Genomic DNA, 20,111 nt, shown 5'->3' on the forward strand with positions numbered 1-20,111 from the left:
AATAAAAATTTGTTCTAGAATACCTTATATTTTTGCTGTTTGTGTATGAAACAGGATGATGAAGCAAGTGAAGAAAAGCTATACTTTGGTTTGAATGAATACAGCAAATCCCTCCAATGGGGAGTCACTAGTCCCCTTTTGAGATGTGATGAAACCTTTGAAAAAATGGTCAACACGCTTTTAGAAAGGTAAATATAACATGGAAACTTGGGATTCTGCCCAGTTGGGATCTTAAAGGTACATCTTTATGAGCCCCATTACGGGGGGAGAAGACATGATGACCTTTGATGTTGATCTTGGAAAACATGAAGTATGTGCAATTTTATTTTTGTAACAAATTCAATGCAGTTGAAGAAGGGAGTGGATGTCCTTCATTTGTTTTTAGAAGAGATTGGGCCCATTCAGCAGCAAGTTGGCTCAGCTGTGCTTCTCTCTTCTTTTGGCCCACACTGAGCTCAGAAGGTACCAGAGGTTTCATGCCTCACCACTTATGGTGTCTCTCTCGTTGGTGGTGAGGGACATGGTTTCAAAAATAATTTTTGCTGTTTCAGTAGTTGGCCATGGTTTTGGTTTCTGCAGCTCAGGGTCTGTTAGTACCCTGCAGCTGCCTGAAAATGCTACTTTCATGGCACATATCCAAGATACAATTAAATGTGCCCATTTCAGGAGTGAGGGGAATGCTGTCATTTCCAGCAATGTGGAGTTAATCTGCTGTGCATGTCAGCAGGACAGATCCCTTATAGCACTTCAAATAATAGGTCTCATGTTTTCATATTTGCTAGAACAGGATTGTTCTGTGTTCAGTACTGTGTTTTCTGTTTTAATTAGGTCAATATAATGGTTGTAAATGCATCTGTATTTATGAAGTAAAAGTTAATATAAAATGTGTTAAATTAGCAACATTAATAATTAAGTACATCATTAATACTTAATATTGTTGTTATCTACTAATAGGCAATAATAATTAGGTCAGTTCCTTAGGTTTCTCCTCTTCTTTCTGGTCAAATCCAATGGAAGAGATAGTGGTCACTATCACTCTCTTTGTTTAAGTGTGGGTGGGAAAAAGGATGAAGGAGGATTTATGTATGTGCAAATAATCATAGGAAATTAGGATAATTCTGGAAATTGATGGCAGGTAAACCTCTCTGCCTTGGAGCCAGGATATGTTTTTGTGTGACGGTTTATCGATTTAGGCTCTGTTTTCAAGAAACTGGGCTGTTCTGTCTGGGTGGATGAGCCATTCAGCCTTACAAGCTGAAAATACTGCAGACATTTTTGTATGATAAGAAAGGTTCCGTTTGTTTTAGTAGCAGAAGTGCAGTGGGCACTTTTATGGCAGAAAGAGTAAAAAGTAGTTTAAAAACTAACTGGTTTAATGACTGGCTTACGGTATCCAGAACAAACTACTGTATCTACTGTCTAAACACAACCCAAAACTTTCTTTAAATGGATATCATATTGTCCATTAGATTACTTAAGAAAGAGACCAGAGAAATTTGGAACTTCTAGTTATTTTAGTTATTTGGACTTATGTGGCACAGGACCAGCACTCAACGTGTATTAGTGTAGTGTTTTTCTGTATTATGGTGGCAAGTGAGCTCATGGGAAATGTCTAGAAATTGAGTGGGTTTTTTTGCTTGAGTAGGTTTTAATTTTATTTCTCTTAAAATTTTACTTCATATTTGTTGTCACTGCATGTAGCTGCAATGAAAGCAAAGATGTTGGCTATGTAAGTTAAAAGGCGAAATGGGAGTTCAGATTTGGCTCAGAGCCAGCAATTCCTGTTGGTACATCCACCTTTCTGATGAGAGATTGAGAGTTGTGAAATTATGAAGTACTTCTCCCACAAACCCCTTGAAGCCACGATGGTCCTCAAGTTTGTAGAAGAAAAAGCTTGTGGAAAGCAAAGCGATTATAAGCATGTGTTCTGGGAATAAATTGGATCTGAGGTATTCCTTATCTCCATCAAGCCAAAGATATTTCGCTGAAATTTTGGACTAGATGAGGCTAACAGAAGTTTATAATTCCTGTTACTTGAGCTCAGGACTTGGGCCAAATGCAGAGAATTGTTGTTCAAAATTTTTCTCTGTGAAAATGGAAGACTTCATTCTTTGACCACTACTGGAAAAAACAGGCACTTCTTCACAAAATGCAGTCCTGCATTTTGGCTGATTTTCAGACAGTGCTGTAATTTTGCACGAGCTAATGCAGAACCGTGTCTCCCCCAAGGTACCCGCGGCTGCACAGCATGGTGATCCGCTGCTACCTGCTCATTCAGCAGTATTCTCAAGCTCTGATGGCCCTGACCACCATGGCCTCTCTGAGGGATCACAGCACACCTGAAACACTCAGCATCATGGATGACCTTATCACAAGTCCAGGAAAGGACAAGAACGGCTGTGGCCACATGCTGGTCATTCGGGTGCCGTCGGTGCAGCTGGCCATGCTGGCCAAGGAGAGGCTGCAGGAAGTGAGGGACAAGCTGGGGCTGCAGTATCGCTTTGAGATCCTCCTGGGGAATCCTGCCTCCGAGCTCACTGTGGCCAAACACTTCGTCACACGGCTCAAGGTCAGCAGAAGCTGAATGTCTGTTTGTGTGCTCACTGTAGTCATCTGGCTGTTGTAGCTGTTTGTGTTTATTCCCATGTGTTTATAGGTCAATTATTCCATAGGGAAAGGGCAGGTGTTCTGTTTCTGTCACTGTGAATGCATTTCTGTACTTTGAGAGTAGAAGGTAGACAGACTTGGAGCAAACCTGAATTGTTAGTGGTCCATGAAGTCAAACACCAGCTGTTATTTCACTTCTTATAGTTGAATAACAGTGTGCATCAGATAGGGTTCATCTCTAAAAGCAGAGCTCAGATCTCTGTAGGCAAACTAATTATTTCCACCACCTTATCTGTCTGTCTAGTGTATCTGTTGTCTGCTCTGTTCATCCATCTTCTGCCCTTCTGATATCTGGTAAAGTATGCTGTTTGTCACAGATTTCTTTCCTCAACCCCCTGCATGCTGAAAGCCTGAGGAGGCTACATGCACATATGCCTAGCATATCTGCACCAGCCTAAAATTTTGCATGGATTTACAGGAGCATGGCTCAAGTAGCCAAACCCACTTCATGTATTGACCTCACTACATTAGACAAAGGGGGGATGGGTTGCCTGCCTTAGCTATCAGCCTGAAAGTAGCACTGGTTATCTGTTCTGATCTTTGCTCACAGAGAGCTTAATTTTCTGCTTCTATTATGAGTTATGCAGTGTATTCAAAACCAGGGAAAAGAAGAATGAATTTTGTGAGCCTGTCTGAAAGAGCTTGCCTACAGCGAAAAGCGGATAAAATGTCCTTTAAAGAAGCTGTGACTCCTGCTTCTCAAGCTTTATGTGCAGCAGGAGAGGGAAGAAAGTAGTCATAAATGAGACAATGACATGTGAGATTAACTGCTCTGTGCTGGTGGGGGTTTTTTTGATAGGCTTGAGTTCCACTCTTAAATAATTCTGGATTGAGTCCTGTGAGGGCTTTGACATAATGAGTTGCAGCCCTTACACAGTGCTGAAGCAGCCTGTGAGGCCTTGACTGTGGAGCTGTTGCAGGTGGATATCCATGTAGACATTGGTCTGGAATAGAGGAATTTTATCAGGTAGAGAGTGAAAAACCTTCTAAATAATTCTTCTTATTCCTCCCTCTAAAACATAAGATGCAGTTTTGGACTAAATGTAGGATTCTAGATTTGTTTATTTTCTTGCAGTTTACTAGAAAAAAATCCCTCAAACCTGAACCATGCATATGAAGGGAGTTGAGGGGAGGAATTCAGTTGCCCAAATATAAGCCTGTAGTGTCTTTTTAGGTGGGGTGTCCCAGTAGTACTTCAGAATAATAAAGGTCACCTGTGAGGCTGAGGCTATGCTATCATACCTGCTAGTCTGGTGCTGGGATAACACAAGATTTCTGACATGGTGTGAGCATATGTTTGGGGAGCTGATTCCCATTATAAAATTCATCAACCTAGGTTATTGCAGACAAATTTGATTTAGTCTCTGTGCTGCTGGGCATTTGTTCTGACATTAGGTGAGCACTCTAGTCTGCAGGACTAGAGCCAGTGGAGAGCTTTCACTACGAGCATCCCAGCCTTTTTCTGATGTGTGTATGGGAAGAGAGCAGTATGAGGCTACTGAGTGCTGAGGCTCAAAATGTGGTCCACCAATAAATCCTCCTGGTTGCAGGAAGGATGAGACCTCATCATGACCATTTTCAGAGGCAGGGAGGGAAACTTTATAAGTGTTAGTGAACCCAGCTGAAAAGTGTGACTTAACTTAGCCTCTCTCTCAGATGGTATTAGCAGGGTGTGTGATGCCTCAGCAGGGCAGGGAGGGTGGGCAGCTGTCCGCAGTGCTGGTGGCTACATTGTTCTGTCAGACAAGCCTGCTGGTCAGCCAGACCAGCCAGACAGGTCATTCCTCTCCATCAGGGAGTCAGAGCAACAGAATAAAACATGAGATGGAAGACAATTTAAATAACTGTTTCACTGACAGGGATGCTGTCATGGCATACCATTTAAGTGTAACAAGAGTCAAATTGTTTGGGAGACATTCAGAAGTGAGGCACCCTGAAGTTTACACTTCTCTGACCTTCCTGAGAAAGATGATCAAGAAATCTATTCTGGATGCAAGCTTACATCTCAAAGCCCCAGGCACTCATTATTTTTAGGTCCTTATGCTAGCAAAAAGAAAATCAAGGAAAATCAAAAGAAAAATTGTCTTCCCCTATTTCACTTTATAGTCATGCACTTTCACAGAAACTTTGGTCTGTGGAGGGGGAGAGGAACACGCAGCTGAACTAACCTTGTTGAGCCAGAAATTCTCTCTCTGCTGCCATGGCTGCTTTCCCAAGTCATTAGATACTGTTAGTTAATTGGAGAAATAAATTTTTTCAGTAAGCTCTGCTGAGCTTACTGAACCAGGGGAGTTGAAGGGTGTAAGGACATGAGACTGATGCTACCAACCTTTCCAGTGCTAAGGGAAAATGGTGCAGTTTTGTGGTCTCAGGCCTTGATAGACTATGGGTAAAGAGTTCTTTTAAGGGAGGATTTCACTAGGGAAAGGTGAAATGTGTTCCTGTCATGTAATCTTTCATTGTATGAAATAATTAAACAAGGTTCACGGCCCATTTTCACACTCCACTTCAAAGTCTTACTTTAGCTTTACATTAATATCTTTTATCTATGCCAAATTGGACGCATCCATGGCTTTTTTCTCTGACAGCCCACACTAATGCCACACCTGGTGAATATTTCCAGCACTGATTAACATATGCTATGCACCCGTTTTTCTTTGCATTTAATGCTTGGCTAACAGTTGGCTACCAGAAAACAAATGCATGCCTGCACCCAAGGTCTCCTTCCTGTTGGCCCTTGAGTAAGCAAGCCCTATATACAAAGCAAAAGCAGGAACTGGTGAAAAAATGAAACAGCAGAAGATTTAGAAGATGTCATTTGGGTGTGACTGGAATATTCTCTGTTCACAGGCTTGGAGGGGCAATGAGCAGGATGACTGGATTCCTCGCACCTATCAGGATCTGGAAGGTCTACCTTGCATTGTTATTCTCACTGGCAAAGACCCTCTGGGAGAGACTTTCCCCAGGTGCTGTTATTACTCTGTCAATGTGGTTGCTCTCTAACATGTTTAGATAACTTGGGTTTGATACCATCTAGCTGTCTTTTCACAAAATAAGTGTATTTTTGTAGACTTCAGTTAGAACTGTTTAAAGGTTTGGAAAGTCCAGTTTGTGAAGTCATGTGTGGGTCAGTGCAGTGTCTGTGCAAAGTATAAAGGAACATGCCTTATGTGCTGAATGTTTTAAAATCATTTGATATGTATGGGCTAATAAAATTGTTCATAAATATTTAGTAAGCAATTAAAGATAGGGAGTATTCTTCAAAGTCAGAGAAAACAAAACTTCTTTTTTCATTTGAGTTGGCTTTCCTAGGTCGTTGAAATACTGTGACCTTCGACTGATTGACTCCAGCTACTTAACTCGTACCGCGTTAGAGCAAGAGGTGGGCCTGGCGTGCTGCTACGTCTCCAAGGAGGCAATTCGAGGGCCTATTGTAGCTCTTGACCTCAGTGAGAAGGAGCAGGAGAAGGCAAATGGTAGCGAGAATGACTCTGATGAGCTGCTGATAGACTTGGACCGGCCCCAGAGCAACAGCAGTGCTGTCACTGGAACCTCAGGTCAGTTATTCTGCTGTTGGTCTGGAAAACAAGTCTTTATTCCTGACTCACTGGAATTCGGATGCAAACAGTGAGATGTTTTCTCAAATGTGGGTTGCTTAGCTGCATTCAGCTGCAGGCTACACAATGAAATGTTAGTTGCAGTTTCTTCACACAGTGAGCAATTTTCCTGTCTACTGCTAAAAGGAGACGGTGTTTCCGTGGAAGGGATGGTATGCCACAGCTAAGTGTCCCTTGTGATTTTGAGTTTTAAACTTTAATTTCACATTTGTTGCTAGCTTTGTTCAGTGGATCCTAAAAAGATCTTGAAAATGAGAGCAAAAAGGGCTAGTATAAAATTCTAGGAATAGAAAAATGCTCTGAACTCTGGGAATACCTATGGGTGAGGACGGATATCTGCCTCCTTGCCAAGACTAACAGAATGGTTGGGTCTTGTCCTACCTCTTCAGGCATCACCTCCCACCAAGCCTTCCCTTCTTTGCCTTCTGCAGACACTTCCAGTTCCTTCCCTTTATGTCCCTATGAGTCTGAGGTATTAAGGCAGCTGAACTGGGTCTTTGCTATGCACCAGGTCCTCCCATTCACTAACTAAACCTGACAGGTAGGGAGGAGGGAGGAAGGGACATAGGCCAGTTCATGTCCAAGTTGCAGCGAAATAAATGCTCCGTTCTTCATAGAAAGGAAGATGCAATTGATCTGTGTGGTCAGTGGTTTGTTAAACTTGACTTTCAAAACGTTGTACCGTCAAATTCCAAATCCTAGATGGGAAACGATAGCTAGCAGACAGAGATAAGGATTGAGCACTTGGAGTCCGACCCCTGTTGCAGCAGGGCATTTGCCTTTCCAGCCAAAGGGACAGACAGATGTAAATGATTTCTTCTTACATGGTGAAACGCTGACCTAAGCCAAAGCAGCATTCATTGAACAGAAGTATTTGTACATGAAGACTGTCTCGTAGATCAATTGAATTCTTGATTTTTTATCATCAGTCAGTAACTTTTCATTGCCTGCTTTTTGTTTTCCCAGGCTCCCTGGCTGACAACGGTGTGAGCTCCTCGAGTGCCGCAGACAAGTCTCAGAAGCCGGCCCCATCCCTGAACTTCCAGGCTGTGGCACACAGCTCAGTAGACGAGGGAGCGTACTCCAGTTTCACAGCCAGAGAGACCCTGAAACAAGAGTGTGACTCGCTGGGTAACCAGATGGCCAGCAGCACCACTCCCAAGCTCTCCTCCGTGTCATCAGTCTCCCAGACCTTCCAGTGGCCTGCCCAGTCAGCCAAGGACAGCAAGGCTCTCCGTGTGGCGCTGCCACGCATCGTCATCCTGTCCAAAGCTGCCTACTGCCTCCTGAGCTCGCAGAAAAACGGGAACTTGCCTTCCTCCTCTTCCCTCCTGCCTCATGCTGACGTGTCTTGGCTGAGCTCCCTGAGGCCCCTGCTCCACAAGGACATGAGCAGTGAGGAGCAGTCTCTGTACTACAGGCAGTGGACGACAGCCCGACAGCACCACGCGGACTTCAGCAATCAGGCCGAGGCGTCTGGCACCAGGACTTTTCACCCCCGGCGGCTGCTCTTGACAGGGCCACCACAAGTAAGTTCCTCCTGCCTTCTCAGCAGTCTGAGGGGGTCAAGTTTGCAGTGATGTGTTTTGAGGTCAAAAATCAGAGTCAAATTTTAAGGCTAAGTCCGTGCTGAAAGTGTAAGGAGAGGAAGGGTGATGCTTTATGTAATGTTTTAGCCTAAGTGAAATACATGTGGGTGGCACTAGGCATAACATTGTCATCAGGAGAGAAGCAATTATCACTGCTGATCTCCCTGCATACCAAAGTGACACAGGCTGTGGCCAGGTTGTGCTCAGAGACCAATTTAGTAGAAGTGTTTTCAGTATAGTGGGCAATATTACATCTTGCAGTCTTTTCAGGCAGAACTGAACACAGAGCTTTGGGGTAAGCCCAGAGGCATTTACCTGAATTTTACCAAACTTCCACTGTAGTAGTTTGGATTGGCATTTAGACTTTCTTCCATCTCTGGCTCAGGTTGGAAAGACTGGTTCATACTTGCAGTTCCTAAGGATTCTCTTTCGCATGCTGATCCGCTTGCTGGAAGTGGACGTGTATGATGAAGAAGAGATTAATGCCAGTAAGTATTCAGTAGGTGTTCTTAAGATGTATCATAAAGAGCCTATGTTGTGTATTAGTCAGCAAAAGAGTTCTTAAGCTCACTAAAAGACTATGAATTACACCTACTGCGTGTCCTCTCCGTTGGTGTCTGCATATATTTCAGTGTAGATTGACAAAAAAGTGAACTTTATAACGGGCTTGTCTGAGAACTGTTAAATGTATTTTGGATTGATACATTTGTATAGCACTCAAACAAAAGTGAGCACAAAGCTGTAGATGGGCAACATCTGCCATGTTCTCTCTCCTTGCAGGTTTTTAAGTGCTGGCTGCTTTTAAGCAGACAGGACATTTGAGAACATTTTGTTCCTGGCTGAAGCCTCACTATTATTTATGTTTATTTAGAAGTTATATACCCATTTTCAGTAAGATTGTCTCCTGTCTGCAGTTTGCAGGTTTTATGCTGAGGATAAAGGAGAGCGGGATCCTCTTTGGATTTGTGCTCATTTGTCAGATCTCACAGATCCATTAACTGCCATGGCAGGACTTTGCCTTGAGAAGAGCAAAACCTTTTAAAAATTAGTCCTCCTCATGGTGTTCTGGTTCATAATTCTCATGACCATTAGACTGGCATCCTGAAAATGTAGTTGTTGTCGAACCTTTGAAAAGACTAGTATTTCTGTTCATACAGTGCTGTTTAATGAAAAAAAAAGAGAGAGAAATATATTTTCCTTTGATTTTGAGCTTTGGGGGCAGTTATTCCCTTGTTGTTTGAACTAAAGTACCTCAGAAACTTAGGATGAAATATCAAAATGCAGGAGATGTTCTGCACCATGCTGACTGGCCTGTTGAGATCATGGCAATGTGTCACACCCCTGCCAGGAATGCATGGAACTCCAGCAGAAGAGCAGTTTGGGTTTGGTTGGGGTTTTTGGTTGTGGTGTTTTTGCTCCCGCTACTTCTGTTGGAATGCTTCTCCAGAGCCCTTGTGTTCTCATTATTTTAAATACTGCTTTATTCTCACCCCAAATATGTATCTGTCCCATTTATACACATTCTGTTTGGGACCAAAAAACATAGTAATTTAAATTAAAATAATTATTTCCTCTTTGAGGTTTGTTTGTTTGGAGTGATTAGGCAGCTCTCTTACCTCCCCTTCAGTGTTCATCTAGGTAGTCTGGATCTTCTTACAGGATTCTCACAAATGACAGGCTCTTTATTCTCCTTATCAGTTTGGTGCTCTGGCCTACACATCTATTTTCAATTTATCCTTCTGGTGCCTGGGTGAGCAGAACTGAATGTTCAACCAACCCAGCCTACAACAGTTCATGTATTTCCCTGCTCCCACTGAAAGCCCCATGACTGATGAAACCTGTGAATGGTCTTTTCCATTCTCCCTTTTCAGTGGCATTGATGCTTAGCTTGTACTCCAGGGTTTCTCAGCAACTCTGTCATTTCCAACCAAGGCGCTCCCAGCCTGCTGCAGAGATGCTTGTTACTAATCCCTGAATGTACATATGACTCACATTTTTTCTGTTAAACATCACCAAGTTTTTGTTTTTACGGTTGTTGAGGCCGTTGAATTCTGTCCAGCTGATCCTTGATTCCTTCTCCATGTTGACAGTGACTGTTAGGAGTGTGCCACCAGCAAACTTAAGCCAATTTTTTGTTTAATGCTCGTGAGATTAGTGAAAGTATTAATCATTGTGCCCCTCTACTGACCTTTTAACTTCATTGGTAATCTCACCTGCCTTAATGCTTACAATGTTACATGCTGCCATCTTCTATTTAGTCAACTCTTTGAATTTACAAACCATTCTCAATTTTCTTCAGCTGTATCAATAATTTTTCCTATAGTATCATACCAAGTACTTGAGTCCAGAAGGATAAGATTCATTGCATTTCCTTTGTTCAGAGAAATAGGTATTTCATGGCCATATAATGAAAGTAACACAGGATTTCTTTATCAACCTATTTGCATTTTACCACATTTTTCATTTAAATCAACATCTTTAATTACTTCCTTCACTCTCTCCAAATTTTGAATATTACCCAGGTCAAAGTAATGGACTCAGAGCTCTTTAGATTACTGTCTCTCCTCCTGCATCAGGGTAGGGTGAGCCTGTGCTTATCTGTAGACCCAACCTTCATTTCACCTGAATTCACTTTTCTAAAATCAGTAACTTCAGTTACACACCTACTTTCATGTGTTCTTCCATCTCATTTTAATCTGAATTGATTCATGTTCAAGCTGCATTCCAAAGTTGTTTTCTTAGGCCAGTGTTTTCTACCATTCCTATTGCTTAAACTGGATTTTCTCCTTTAGACTTATCTCTGTTTCAATACAAAAAAGTTTCATTTGATGGCCACATCCTATTCTGTAACAGGAGTGTGTCTTCTACTGCCCTTATCATGTACCACCAGCTACTAGCTCATAAATATATGCAGCCTCTCTTTCCTTGCTTTCATCCTTCTGCCTTTGGATACTTTTGCTTCTCATTTAGCCAGTGCTCTTCATTCCATCACAGAGAGGCCTGAAACTACTACACCCTGCCTTCTGCACAAATAGGAACATTTATCTGGGCATTTTATGCTTAAACCAGAGTGAATTGTACCTCAGCAGCATGATGAGGAACAGTGCAGAAAGATACCTAGGAGGCAGCTTCTCCTGCATGCAGTTTCTAAGGAACTGCCACTTCTTTGAAATGGCTTTGTGTAGATTGTAATTTCACTGGTAATATTTATGATATTCAAAGATGTTACTCTGTGTGTGTGCCCGTGTGAGTTCCAGTGCAACTGTAAAGCAGCATCCATCACATGAGCATCATTTGGTGGGTATCTGATTCTGCTTACCTGAAGTGTGTTGTTGCAGATCATACAGAAAACAGTGAAGTTACTCAGTCTAGCAATGACCACTGGCCAGACATTGAGATCTTCAGCAAAATATCTTTCGACCTGAGTGTACATGACCCTAAGTACAGAAATATAAGTCCTGTGTACACAGAGCAACTCTCAAGAGTGAAACAAGGTAAGAAAAATGTAGAGTTTTTAAGGAATACTTTCCTACAGAGATTCAGTGTTTATTGGTTTATTTGACCACAAGTTCACCAGAACCTTTAATCTCCAAAATGAAATGGAAAAAAATAATTTATGTATTCTTCACAGTATCAGGATCACAATATCTGTTTTTTAACACTCCTAAAATTTTTGTTATTTCTTTTCTTTGTGCACAGAAACAAGCAAAGAAACAAAATCAGAGGAACCTAAGAAAAGGGAGACCGTGTCCATGATGCTGACTAAATATGCAGCTTACAACACCTTCCATCACTGTGAGCAGTGCCATCAGTACATGGACATTAATCCTGCTGCACAGGTTGGTGTCAAGGTCTAAGGGAAAACTGCATCGTTGGTTTTTTTATTGTGGTCTCTCCAGGCATACTGCTCTCATCTCAGGACTCATGCTTTCACCTTGCCTCAGATGGAATTGTTTAATTCTTCCATTCTCAGGGAAGATATTGAGCTACAGACCCAGGAGCATCAACTGTGTCTGCCACGTTCTGAATGAGCAGTTTTCCTCTGCAGCTGCCCCTGGCAAAGGGTGAATATTATGATTAGTTTTCTGAAGCCAAAGCATTATTCAGCCTGCCCAGAGGGTTTGCAGTGTCTCACAGGAGAAGACTGTAAAAGTTAAGAGAAATGCTTGTCTAACCTAGATGCCCGCCATCCACACCTGTGATGGGAGTTGGCAAGACCTCCTTCTTCCTTGCCTTGTATGTAACTGTGCATCCTTCTCAGCAGTAGCTTATGAGTCACTGGACAGAAATGAACATTTTAATCTGTTTAGTTAAAAAACCTTTCATTTCTAAAGCAAACAGTTATGTTCACAGGAGACTGGCAAGCAAGATTATTCCTGGTTAATAGCTCACACATTATTTCTTAACCACCAGCAGCAATTTACCTGGAAGTTTCTTATCTCCATTCATTCATTCCTTGCTCGCTAATGTTTTCCAGCAGCTTGCTATTAAGATATGGCAGTGTAGACACCCTGACCTGGCAGTGCACAATGCCAGTTCCCTCAGAGCAGCACCAGCAGGTCTGATCTGAACCTCATGCTTCATTAAGTCCGTTGACAGAAGCAAATGCTCCCCAAAGACATCTGTTGTTCCCTCCACTTATCTTTGTACATGTGGTTAAACATAACTAGTAGTAATAAATATAAACATCTACTTCTATGTGCCAGTGTGAGCTGTGTATACAGAATTAAGATAATTAAAGCTCAGGGAAATTACACTTTCAAAGGGGAGTCACTGGATAGCAAACATTATGAAGAGAGAGGGATTCTTAAATGCTTCAACAAAACCTAAAAGTCGCTTGCATTTTCCATCTTAGGCTAATTATTTCAATTTTTAGCAAAAGATTATAGAAAGCTCATTGGTAAGAGTAAGTGATTTGACTTTGTAGTACGACAGATGCTTTTGTAGGATGAAATCTACCAGCTGTGTTGGCATTTGTATACACTTACATGGTTCAGTGAAGTGCTGTGCAAACTTAGGCTCACCTGAATTCTTCATAGCCTTGTTAATGGTGTGGTCTGCTTTGGTCACACAACTACTTAGGAGAGTATTGCCGTGGGAAAAATACTATACTGACACCAATACAGTAGTGCTCCTGCTGAGGGATCTGAATGACAGTGCATGCTGCTGTGCAGGCACTCCCACATACTGCACTGCTCTTTGAATCTTCTAGGTAAATTGATGTGGACAGGTTTTTTCCTAGTATGTCGGCATGTTTGTGTGTGTGTGTGTGTGTATCTATATATTTGACTTCTCCTTGTAAATACTGAGAAGTAATTCCTAGCTGAAATGGACTTCAGAAGAGTCCTGTTTGGCCAAAGACCATTACAGGTACAGAAAGCTGATTCCTGTAATAGCAAGGCCTAAATAATGTACCTTGTTGTGAGGAACATGATTACTGAAAGAGAGTGGTTTGGATGTTCTTCACGGATGGCTTCCAGTACTGTGACTGTAAGAACTCCTCCTTACATACTCTTTACGTGTTACCTGCTTGGAAACCTCTTTTTGCTGCTTGTTTGTATTCAGGTGTCTGACTCCACTCTGCATGCATTCACATTTTCATCCTCGATGCTGGGAGAAGAGGTTCAGCTGCATTTTATAATCCCCAAGTCCAAAGAGAACCATTTTGTCTTCAGCAAACAGGGAAAACATCTGGAAAGCATGCGGCTCCCCCTCGTTTCTGACAAGGTGCGTGTGCTGCTCTTACCCATCTGCTGCACGCAGTCAGCTTGATGTACATATGCAAATTAATGGGGGGAGGTTTTTTCTGTTGTCTTTCTGTTTTGAAGTCCTTTGTGTAAAGTTTGCCTGACTGTCCTTAGAATGGGTTTTTGAGGGCAGACATCCTGATTTTCTGTTCCTAGCATCCAGTTTGTATGTGTTTCAGTAATCAGTGATGTTAAAATCTGGTACAAAAAAAATAAACAAATGGAAGCCCCTAGCAGGAATAACCTGCTTTTTTACCTAATGTTGCCAAAATACCTTGTGTTCCAGCAGAATTTGAATGCAGTCAAGAGTCCTATCTTCACCCCATCGAGTGGACGTCATGAACATGGACTCTTGAACCTCTACCATGCCATGGAAGGCATCAACCACCTGCACCTCCTGGTAGTCAAGGAGTATGAAATGCCACTTTACCGAAAATACTGGCCCAACCACATCATGCTTGTCCTGCCAGGCATGTTCAACAACGCTGGAGTTGGTAAGAGACACCATCAGTGCATTGCTGTGAAGGTACCAAATCTACGTTGGACAATGTGGATCATGCTGTTGCAGGAAACCATGTAGCAGCTCCTCACATACCTGCTGTGATAACAGCAGCAATGTCTGTGCAATAATGTGGAAGAACTGCTGTCAGGGGCATGGAATATATGTTTGCATGGATCACTGCCTTCTCAATCTAAAGATGTTTTATGGGCCATATTCACTCATTTTACTCAACCCTGCTGTGTAAATTCTAGATGTTTTACACATATTCAAATTGCAATGTTTTAGTTAGTAGAAGGCAAATATTAACTGCATTTGAACACTGTGGGCTTGAACTTTGGAATTTGTTTTCATGGATGCTGAGTTTATTCTGCAACAAGTTTTAAGTAGTTTCAGTTTTAGAATCTTAGCCCCTTCTTGGTTCAAGTTACTTCATTAATGCCAAGAAAATTGTGTTCTGCGGAGTGTCTTAAAGCATCCAGTCTTCTTGGAATCTGCCTTGTGGATTTAATCACACTGAAAAAGGGACATACAGATTTCTTTTCAAACTAAGGTGTTATGAGCACTAATTTCAGAAAGGGTAATGACTGCAGATGTTTGTGTTACCTTTCTCTCGGAAGAACGATAAAGTCTAATAAAGATGTCTGTACATCTTCTTTATGGTGTTTCCTCAGGTGCTGCCAGGTTTCTTATTAAGGAACTTTCCTACCACAACCTGGAACTGGAGCGAAACCGCTTGGAGGAGCTGGGAGTGAAGCGCCAGTGTGTGTGGCCCTTCATCGTGGTCATGGACGACTCCTGTGTCCTGTGGAACATGCACAGCCCCCACGAGCAGTCCAGGTTGGTACCCACCCACGCTGGCTCCTGGCACTGATACAGCACTGCCAGCAGCACATCTGTGACCGAGGCTCATCTCCAACATCTGGCAGGGATCAGAGCAGTAGGAAGGCCGAATGTTTGTCTTGTTGGCCACCAACATTCAGTTCAACACCTGCTGTTGACCGCTTCCACATGACTGTGCCCTTACATCTGTGTCAGTATCTCCAACAGACCTCTGCTTGTGTTTGTTCTTTGCCTAGAGCCACTCTTCTTTCTAGCGACTGTTTGAGGGATTTTTCAATATCTTACTTTGCTTTGATTCAGTTTCTGTTTCTCAGAGCAGTTTATTAGGGAACTTAGAAGGCATTAAGCTTTTGACCTTCTCAGTGCTTACACTGTCCAGTACAGAGAAAATAGCATTCCAAAAAGTTAAGTGTAAGGTGACTTCTTTTCCCTTCCTAAATTGCTGTGTAAGAGCTTATTCTGCTGAAAGGTTCATTTTCTGAATGGTTGCCCTGATAAGGTGAAATTAGTTGCCCGTTGCTAAAAAGTCTTCATTTATGTATATATTTTTACAGCATCTGGAGTAAACATTCTCAGTTGTCAATGGAATTTTTTGGTCCTTTTTATACACACACATGTATATATATGCAGTGTATGTAATATAAAAATAATAAAATATGTTTGTATGTTGTGTATGATCATGTTTCACAGCCAGTCCCTGGAGCCCGGGAGTTTCAGCAAGAATGTGTCTTTGAAAAGTGTCCTCCAGCACATTGAAGCCACCCCCAAAATTGTTCATTATGCAATACTGGGTGTTCAGAAATGGAACAGCAAGCTGAACACCAGGAAATCAAAGGCTCCGTTCTCCAGGTGCCACGTGCGTGATTTTATACTGCTCAACATAGACCTGACCCAGAATGTGCAATATGACCTAAACAGGTAGGCAGCACATATATGTCTGTGGAAAACTAGCATATTGACTTGATAAGAACCTTGTCACAATGTTTCTGAATGCTGCTGAGATAAACAGAAAAATCCTACACTAGGTAATGAGTGCACAATCACAAAAATAAAACACAGTGTGATATATGTTTCATCTGAATGAGAAAGGCATCAAAATAAACCTCCTATAAGCCAAGAAAACCTGGGGAAGACAGATCAAGGGCAAGAAGAGGCTTCAGAGGACTGAAAAAGTGAGGAAAGAAGAAACTTGACGATAAAAAAATAATTGGGACACCAAAAGTACAGGAAAGGAGCCAAAATGGCATCAGTGAGAGGAAAAATGGGGAGTTTCCAGAGTGCCTAGAAGGAGAGATTCCTTGTATTTCTTTCAGAGATAGCTGTCCTCCCTGCTGTCACTTGAGTTTGCAAGAAAAACAGATGAAAAAATTTCTACTATTTCCTCCCCCCCCCCCCCACTCCCCACCTAACTTCATCCTAAAGCATTTGCAATAAAGCACCCATATCACGGACTTTTATTGCTCGCTGTCAGCACAGATTGAAGAAATACCCAGTTCTTCTCTGCAGACAAGTGAGTTCCAAACAAATCCTGTCTTTGCCCTGGGGCTTCTCACCTTGGGCTCCTGCTGCTGTTTTCAGGGATCCTGTGTGTTTCGGTGAGGAACTGTGACTTTCAGAGCTCTTAATTTCCCATTCTGTGTCAGGTTGAATCATGAGGTGGGAGTCAGCCCAGAGAAATGAACAACATCATGAACAGTGGAGGACTAGCGTTACTTCCCAGCAGCTTTTTCTCCCATAGCCAAGTACTTGTTAAAGCCATCTTTTTCCCTTTGATTCCAGTTTATGGAGAAATACATCATATGGCACTGGTTTGTTCAGAGGTGGAGGTTGGTCACTGCAGAGCTTCTGCCAAGTCCAAAATACACAATACAAAAAACCCCAAACATAAAAAGAATTTTAAAAAAAATTTAAAAAAAGAAGTAAAAGGTGGGGAGGAAATTATTGATGCCAGTGTGTGATGAGCAAGAGAGCGCAATCCAGATGTGGTGTGGGGAAGAAGCACACAGGTATACTGAAAAGTGAAGACTAGTTTGGGTTTAGGGTGACCAGCAGCTGCTTTCCAATGTGACCAGGAGCACATTGAAGGAATGAGTCTTTGGAGCTCTGCAGAAGATTGTAGTGGCACCATGTCAGATGATCTCCAAAAATCTCTGCTGAGCCCATACTGGTGCATTTCAGCAGGGGGTGTGTGAATGGTCGTGCACAGCAGCCACACAGCTGGTTTAGTGATCTTGTGCTCAATGTCCAGGTATTTCTGTGAAGATGTGGATTTTAATCTGCGGACCAACAGCAGCGGCCTCCTCATCTGCCGCTTCAACAACTTCAGTGTCATGAAGAAACATATTCAGGTTGGAGGACAAAAGGACTTTGTTGTTAAGCCAAAAATCATGGTAAGTCTGGTGTACTTAAGGGATAAAATCAGGACCTGTTTTCCCTAGAAATAATGAATTCTCTAGTACTTTACATTTATTTTGTTCTTCTTTGACATTCTTAGCTTAATCCATGGTAGGGCTGCCACATCAAAAATAGAAAACAAGAAACATTTTGCTATTTATAAATTACTAAAAAAATCCTCCTAATCTATTGGAAGATGGACTGAGATTGGGAAGAGTTTGGTCTAGCTTTTCAGTGGTATCTCTGATAGAGCAAGATTTTGCAGACTCTGATCCAAAGCAAGCAAGTTGTACCAGATTCAGTTTTAAAAATTCGGCACAGCTATAAGTTTCTGGTGTTTGCTGATTTGTGATGAGTTTCAGTCCTTGCACTTCCTAACAAAAAGAGGGCTGAAGAAAGGCTCTGGAAACTGCAACCTTCTGAAATCCCCTCAGGAAATCTAAGTATTTATAAAAATATACTAAATATTTTATACAGAGTATGTTACACCTATGGCAGCTTTAAATGGAGGTGTATTTCAAAGGATTGTCTTTCATCTAGGAATCTTACGGTTTGTGTTCCTGATGGTTTTGAACACATCCCACACCATCTTCTTTTTAAAAAGCCACCTCCTATACTTCACAATTTAACTGGCTAAACTCTGGATTTAAGTATTTTTGAAGATCATTTTCTGATTTTCCTTTTCTTGTGGTTGCAGTGGAATCTGTAGTGATGGACTGGCCTATGAGAAAACTCCATAGAAAACACTTTTTATGGATGACTCCACACAAGGAGTATGTAATTTCATATAATGCCCACAAGTAAGGCAGGATGAAGGCCACTGTGACAGTTTGAACTCCACATTTTATGTCCCTTCTTTAGTCAAGCAGATATCCACAGAAGTACGTAGCAAGCACAGAACGAGCATTTATGAAATTTATTTCTGTGCTTTGGTGCTATGTTAAAATCGTATGGGGAGTTTTGATCCTTTTTGTTTTTCCTCTCTCTCTTCCTGCTCTGTCATATCAGTCAGTCCCTTACCCAGGTAGAGGAACTCCAGCAGAGCAAACACACAGAGTAGGTGGGTTAAAAGGGGTTCCCCTTGGTTTCACTGCAGGTCTCAGACAGTGTGGCACCAATAATGCCTCTTCAGTACGTCTGTGCCCCTGACAGCGAGCACACATTGTTGGCAGCCCCGTCTCAGTTCCTTCTGGAGAAATTCCTTCAACATGCAACCTACAAACTCTTCCCCAAGGCCATTCACAACTTCAAGAACCCGGTATTGGCCATTGACTGCTACCTGAACATCGGGCTGGAGGTACAAGAGATTTGCAGGGATGATGGGGACAAGGAAATGCAAACCTTTACTTCAATATCTTTGTTGTGTTAAAATGCCCTTCCTCAGCATCAAGGGTAACGCTTGAAGACTTTGGTCTCAAACAGATTCTGCCGCTGGAAGTAAAGGACCAATCCACTGGAAGAGCTGGTGGTGAAGCCTCCAGCTGGCTGGTGTGGGTAGAGACCAGAGGTCTGTGATGGATTAATGTGACTGCTGGGCTGTGCCAGGTCCTGCACTTGGGTCCAACAACTCTGTGCAGTGCTACAGGCTTGGGGCAGAGTGGCTGGGAAGCTGCACAAAGGAAGAGGACCTGGGGGTGCTGGTTGGCAGCAGCTGAACATGAGCCAGGGTGTGCCCAGGTGGCCAAGAAGGCCAATGGCATCCTGGCCTGGATCTGCAATAGTGTGACCAGCAGGACCAGGGAGGGGACCATTCCCTTGTACTTGGCACTGGGGAGGCCACACCTCAAATCCTATATTCAGGTTTGGGCCCCTTAATTCAGGAAGAACATTGAGGTGCTAGAGCATGTCCAGAGAAGGGCAATGGAGATGGTGAAGGGTCTGGAGTACAAATTTGATGAGAAGCAGCTGAGGGGGCTCGGGGTGCTTAGCCTGGAGAAAAGGAGGTTCAGGAGAGACCTTATCACTCTCTACAACCACCTGAATGGAAGCTGTAGCAAGCTGGGTATTCACCTCTTCTGTCAGGTGACAAATGATGGGACAAAGAGGAACAACCTCAAGTTGTGCCAGGGGAGGTTTAGATTGGATATTGGGAAAAATTTCTGCATGGAAAGGTTTGTCAAGCACTGGAACAGGCTGCCCAGAGTAGTGGTGGGTTCACCATTCCAGGAGGTATTTGAAAGATGTGTAGATCTGGCATTTGGCAACATGGTTTAGTGGTGAACTTGGAAGTGCTGAGTTAACAGTTGGAGTCAGTGATCTTGGATCTCATGGACTCATGATAGTAGTGGGATCTCAGTGAGTGTAACCTAAACAATTCCATGATTTGCAAAGCAATTGGGCGTGTCCGTCTGAAATAATATTTCATACAAAGCAAAAACCCAAAAGTGATGCCATTCTTGACAAAACCTGGTGTTTATCCTTTGATGCTTCTGTTTTTATGAACCTGGGTTTCAAGGAAATTAAATTTTTGCAAATATATTCTAGATGTCTGTTGGTGGGGAGTTGAGAATTTTTGAACCTAATGGTCAGCTTGAACTGGGTCTGGAGCAGGGTCAAGTCTAACAAGGTTGTTTTTCAGACAAATTTTATGGAGGTCAGTGGTAAGATAGAGGAGACACCCTTTGTTATATAAGAGCCATCACAGCACCGAGACACAAGAGTACTTGGAACACAAGCATCAGGATTTCCCCTACTTACGGAATCGCTTTGTTTGATAAATGTGTCCTTATTAGATTAACCTATATAATCTATACAA

The 20,111-nt window shown here is 42.4% G+C and overlaps 1 protein-coding gene across 8 annotated transcripts in view; it reads left to right on the forward strand.

Moving 5' to 3' along the window:
- GREB1L (GREB1 like retinoic acid receptor coactivator) overlaps positions 1 to 20,111 on the forward strand; it is a 131,847-nt gene that overhangs the window by 107,202 nt on the left and 4,534 nt on the right. For 6 of the 8 annotated variants that reach the window (XM_059859026.1, XM_059859016.1, XM_059859054.1 and 3 more), the window contains 14 exons: positions 55 to 188; positions 2,230 to 2,569; positions 5,518 to 5,633; positions 5,980 to 6,224; positions 7,251 to 7,813; positions 8,259 to 8,361; positions 11,212 to 11,367; positions 11,573 to 11,712; positions 13,439 to 13,600; positions 13,907 to 14,114; positions 14,794 to 14,959; positions 15,653 to 15,880; positions 17,211 to 17,352; positions 18,453 to 18,653. In XM_059859026.1, coding sequence (XP_059715009.1) covers positions 55 to 188; positions 2,230 to 2,569; positions 5,518 to 5,633; positions 5,980 to 6,224; positions 7,251 to 7,813; positions 8,259 to 8,361; positions 11,212 to 11,367; positions 11,573 to 11,712; positions 13,439 to 13,600; positions 13,907 to 14,114; positions 14,794 to 14,959; positions 15,653 to 15,880; positions 17,211 to 17,352; positions 18,453 to 18,653 — 2,904 coding nt within the window. The remainder of the gene's footprint in view (positions 1 to 54; positions 189 to 2,229; positions 2,570 to 5,517; positions 5,634 to 5,979; positions 6,225 to 7,250; positions 7,814 to 8,258; positions 8,362 to 11,211; positions 11,368 to 11,572; positions 11,713 to 13,438; positions 13,601 to 13,906; positions 14,115 to 14,793; positions 14,960 to 15,652; positions 15,881 to 17,210; positions 17,353 to 18,452; positions 18,654 to 20,111) is intronic. The other 2 variants (XM_059859035.1, XM_059859072.1) reach the window with 1 other exon arrangement.

This window comes from Haemorhous mexicanus, chromosome 1 (assembly GCF_027477595.1).
Source record: "Haemorhous mexicanus isolate bHaeMex1 chromosome 1, bHaeMex1.pri, whole genome shotgun sequence".
NCBI classification, from domain to species: domain Eukaryota; kingdom Metazoa; phylum Chordata; class Aves; order Passeriformes; family Fringillidae; genus Haemorhous; species Haemorhous mexicanus.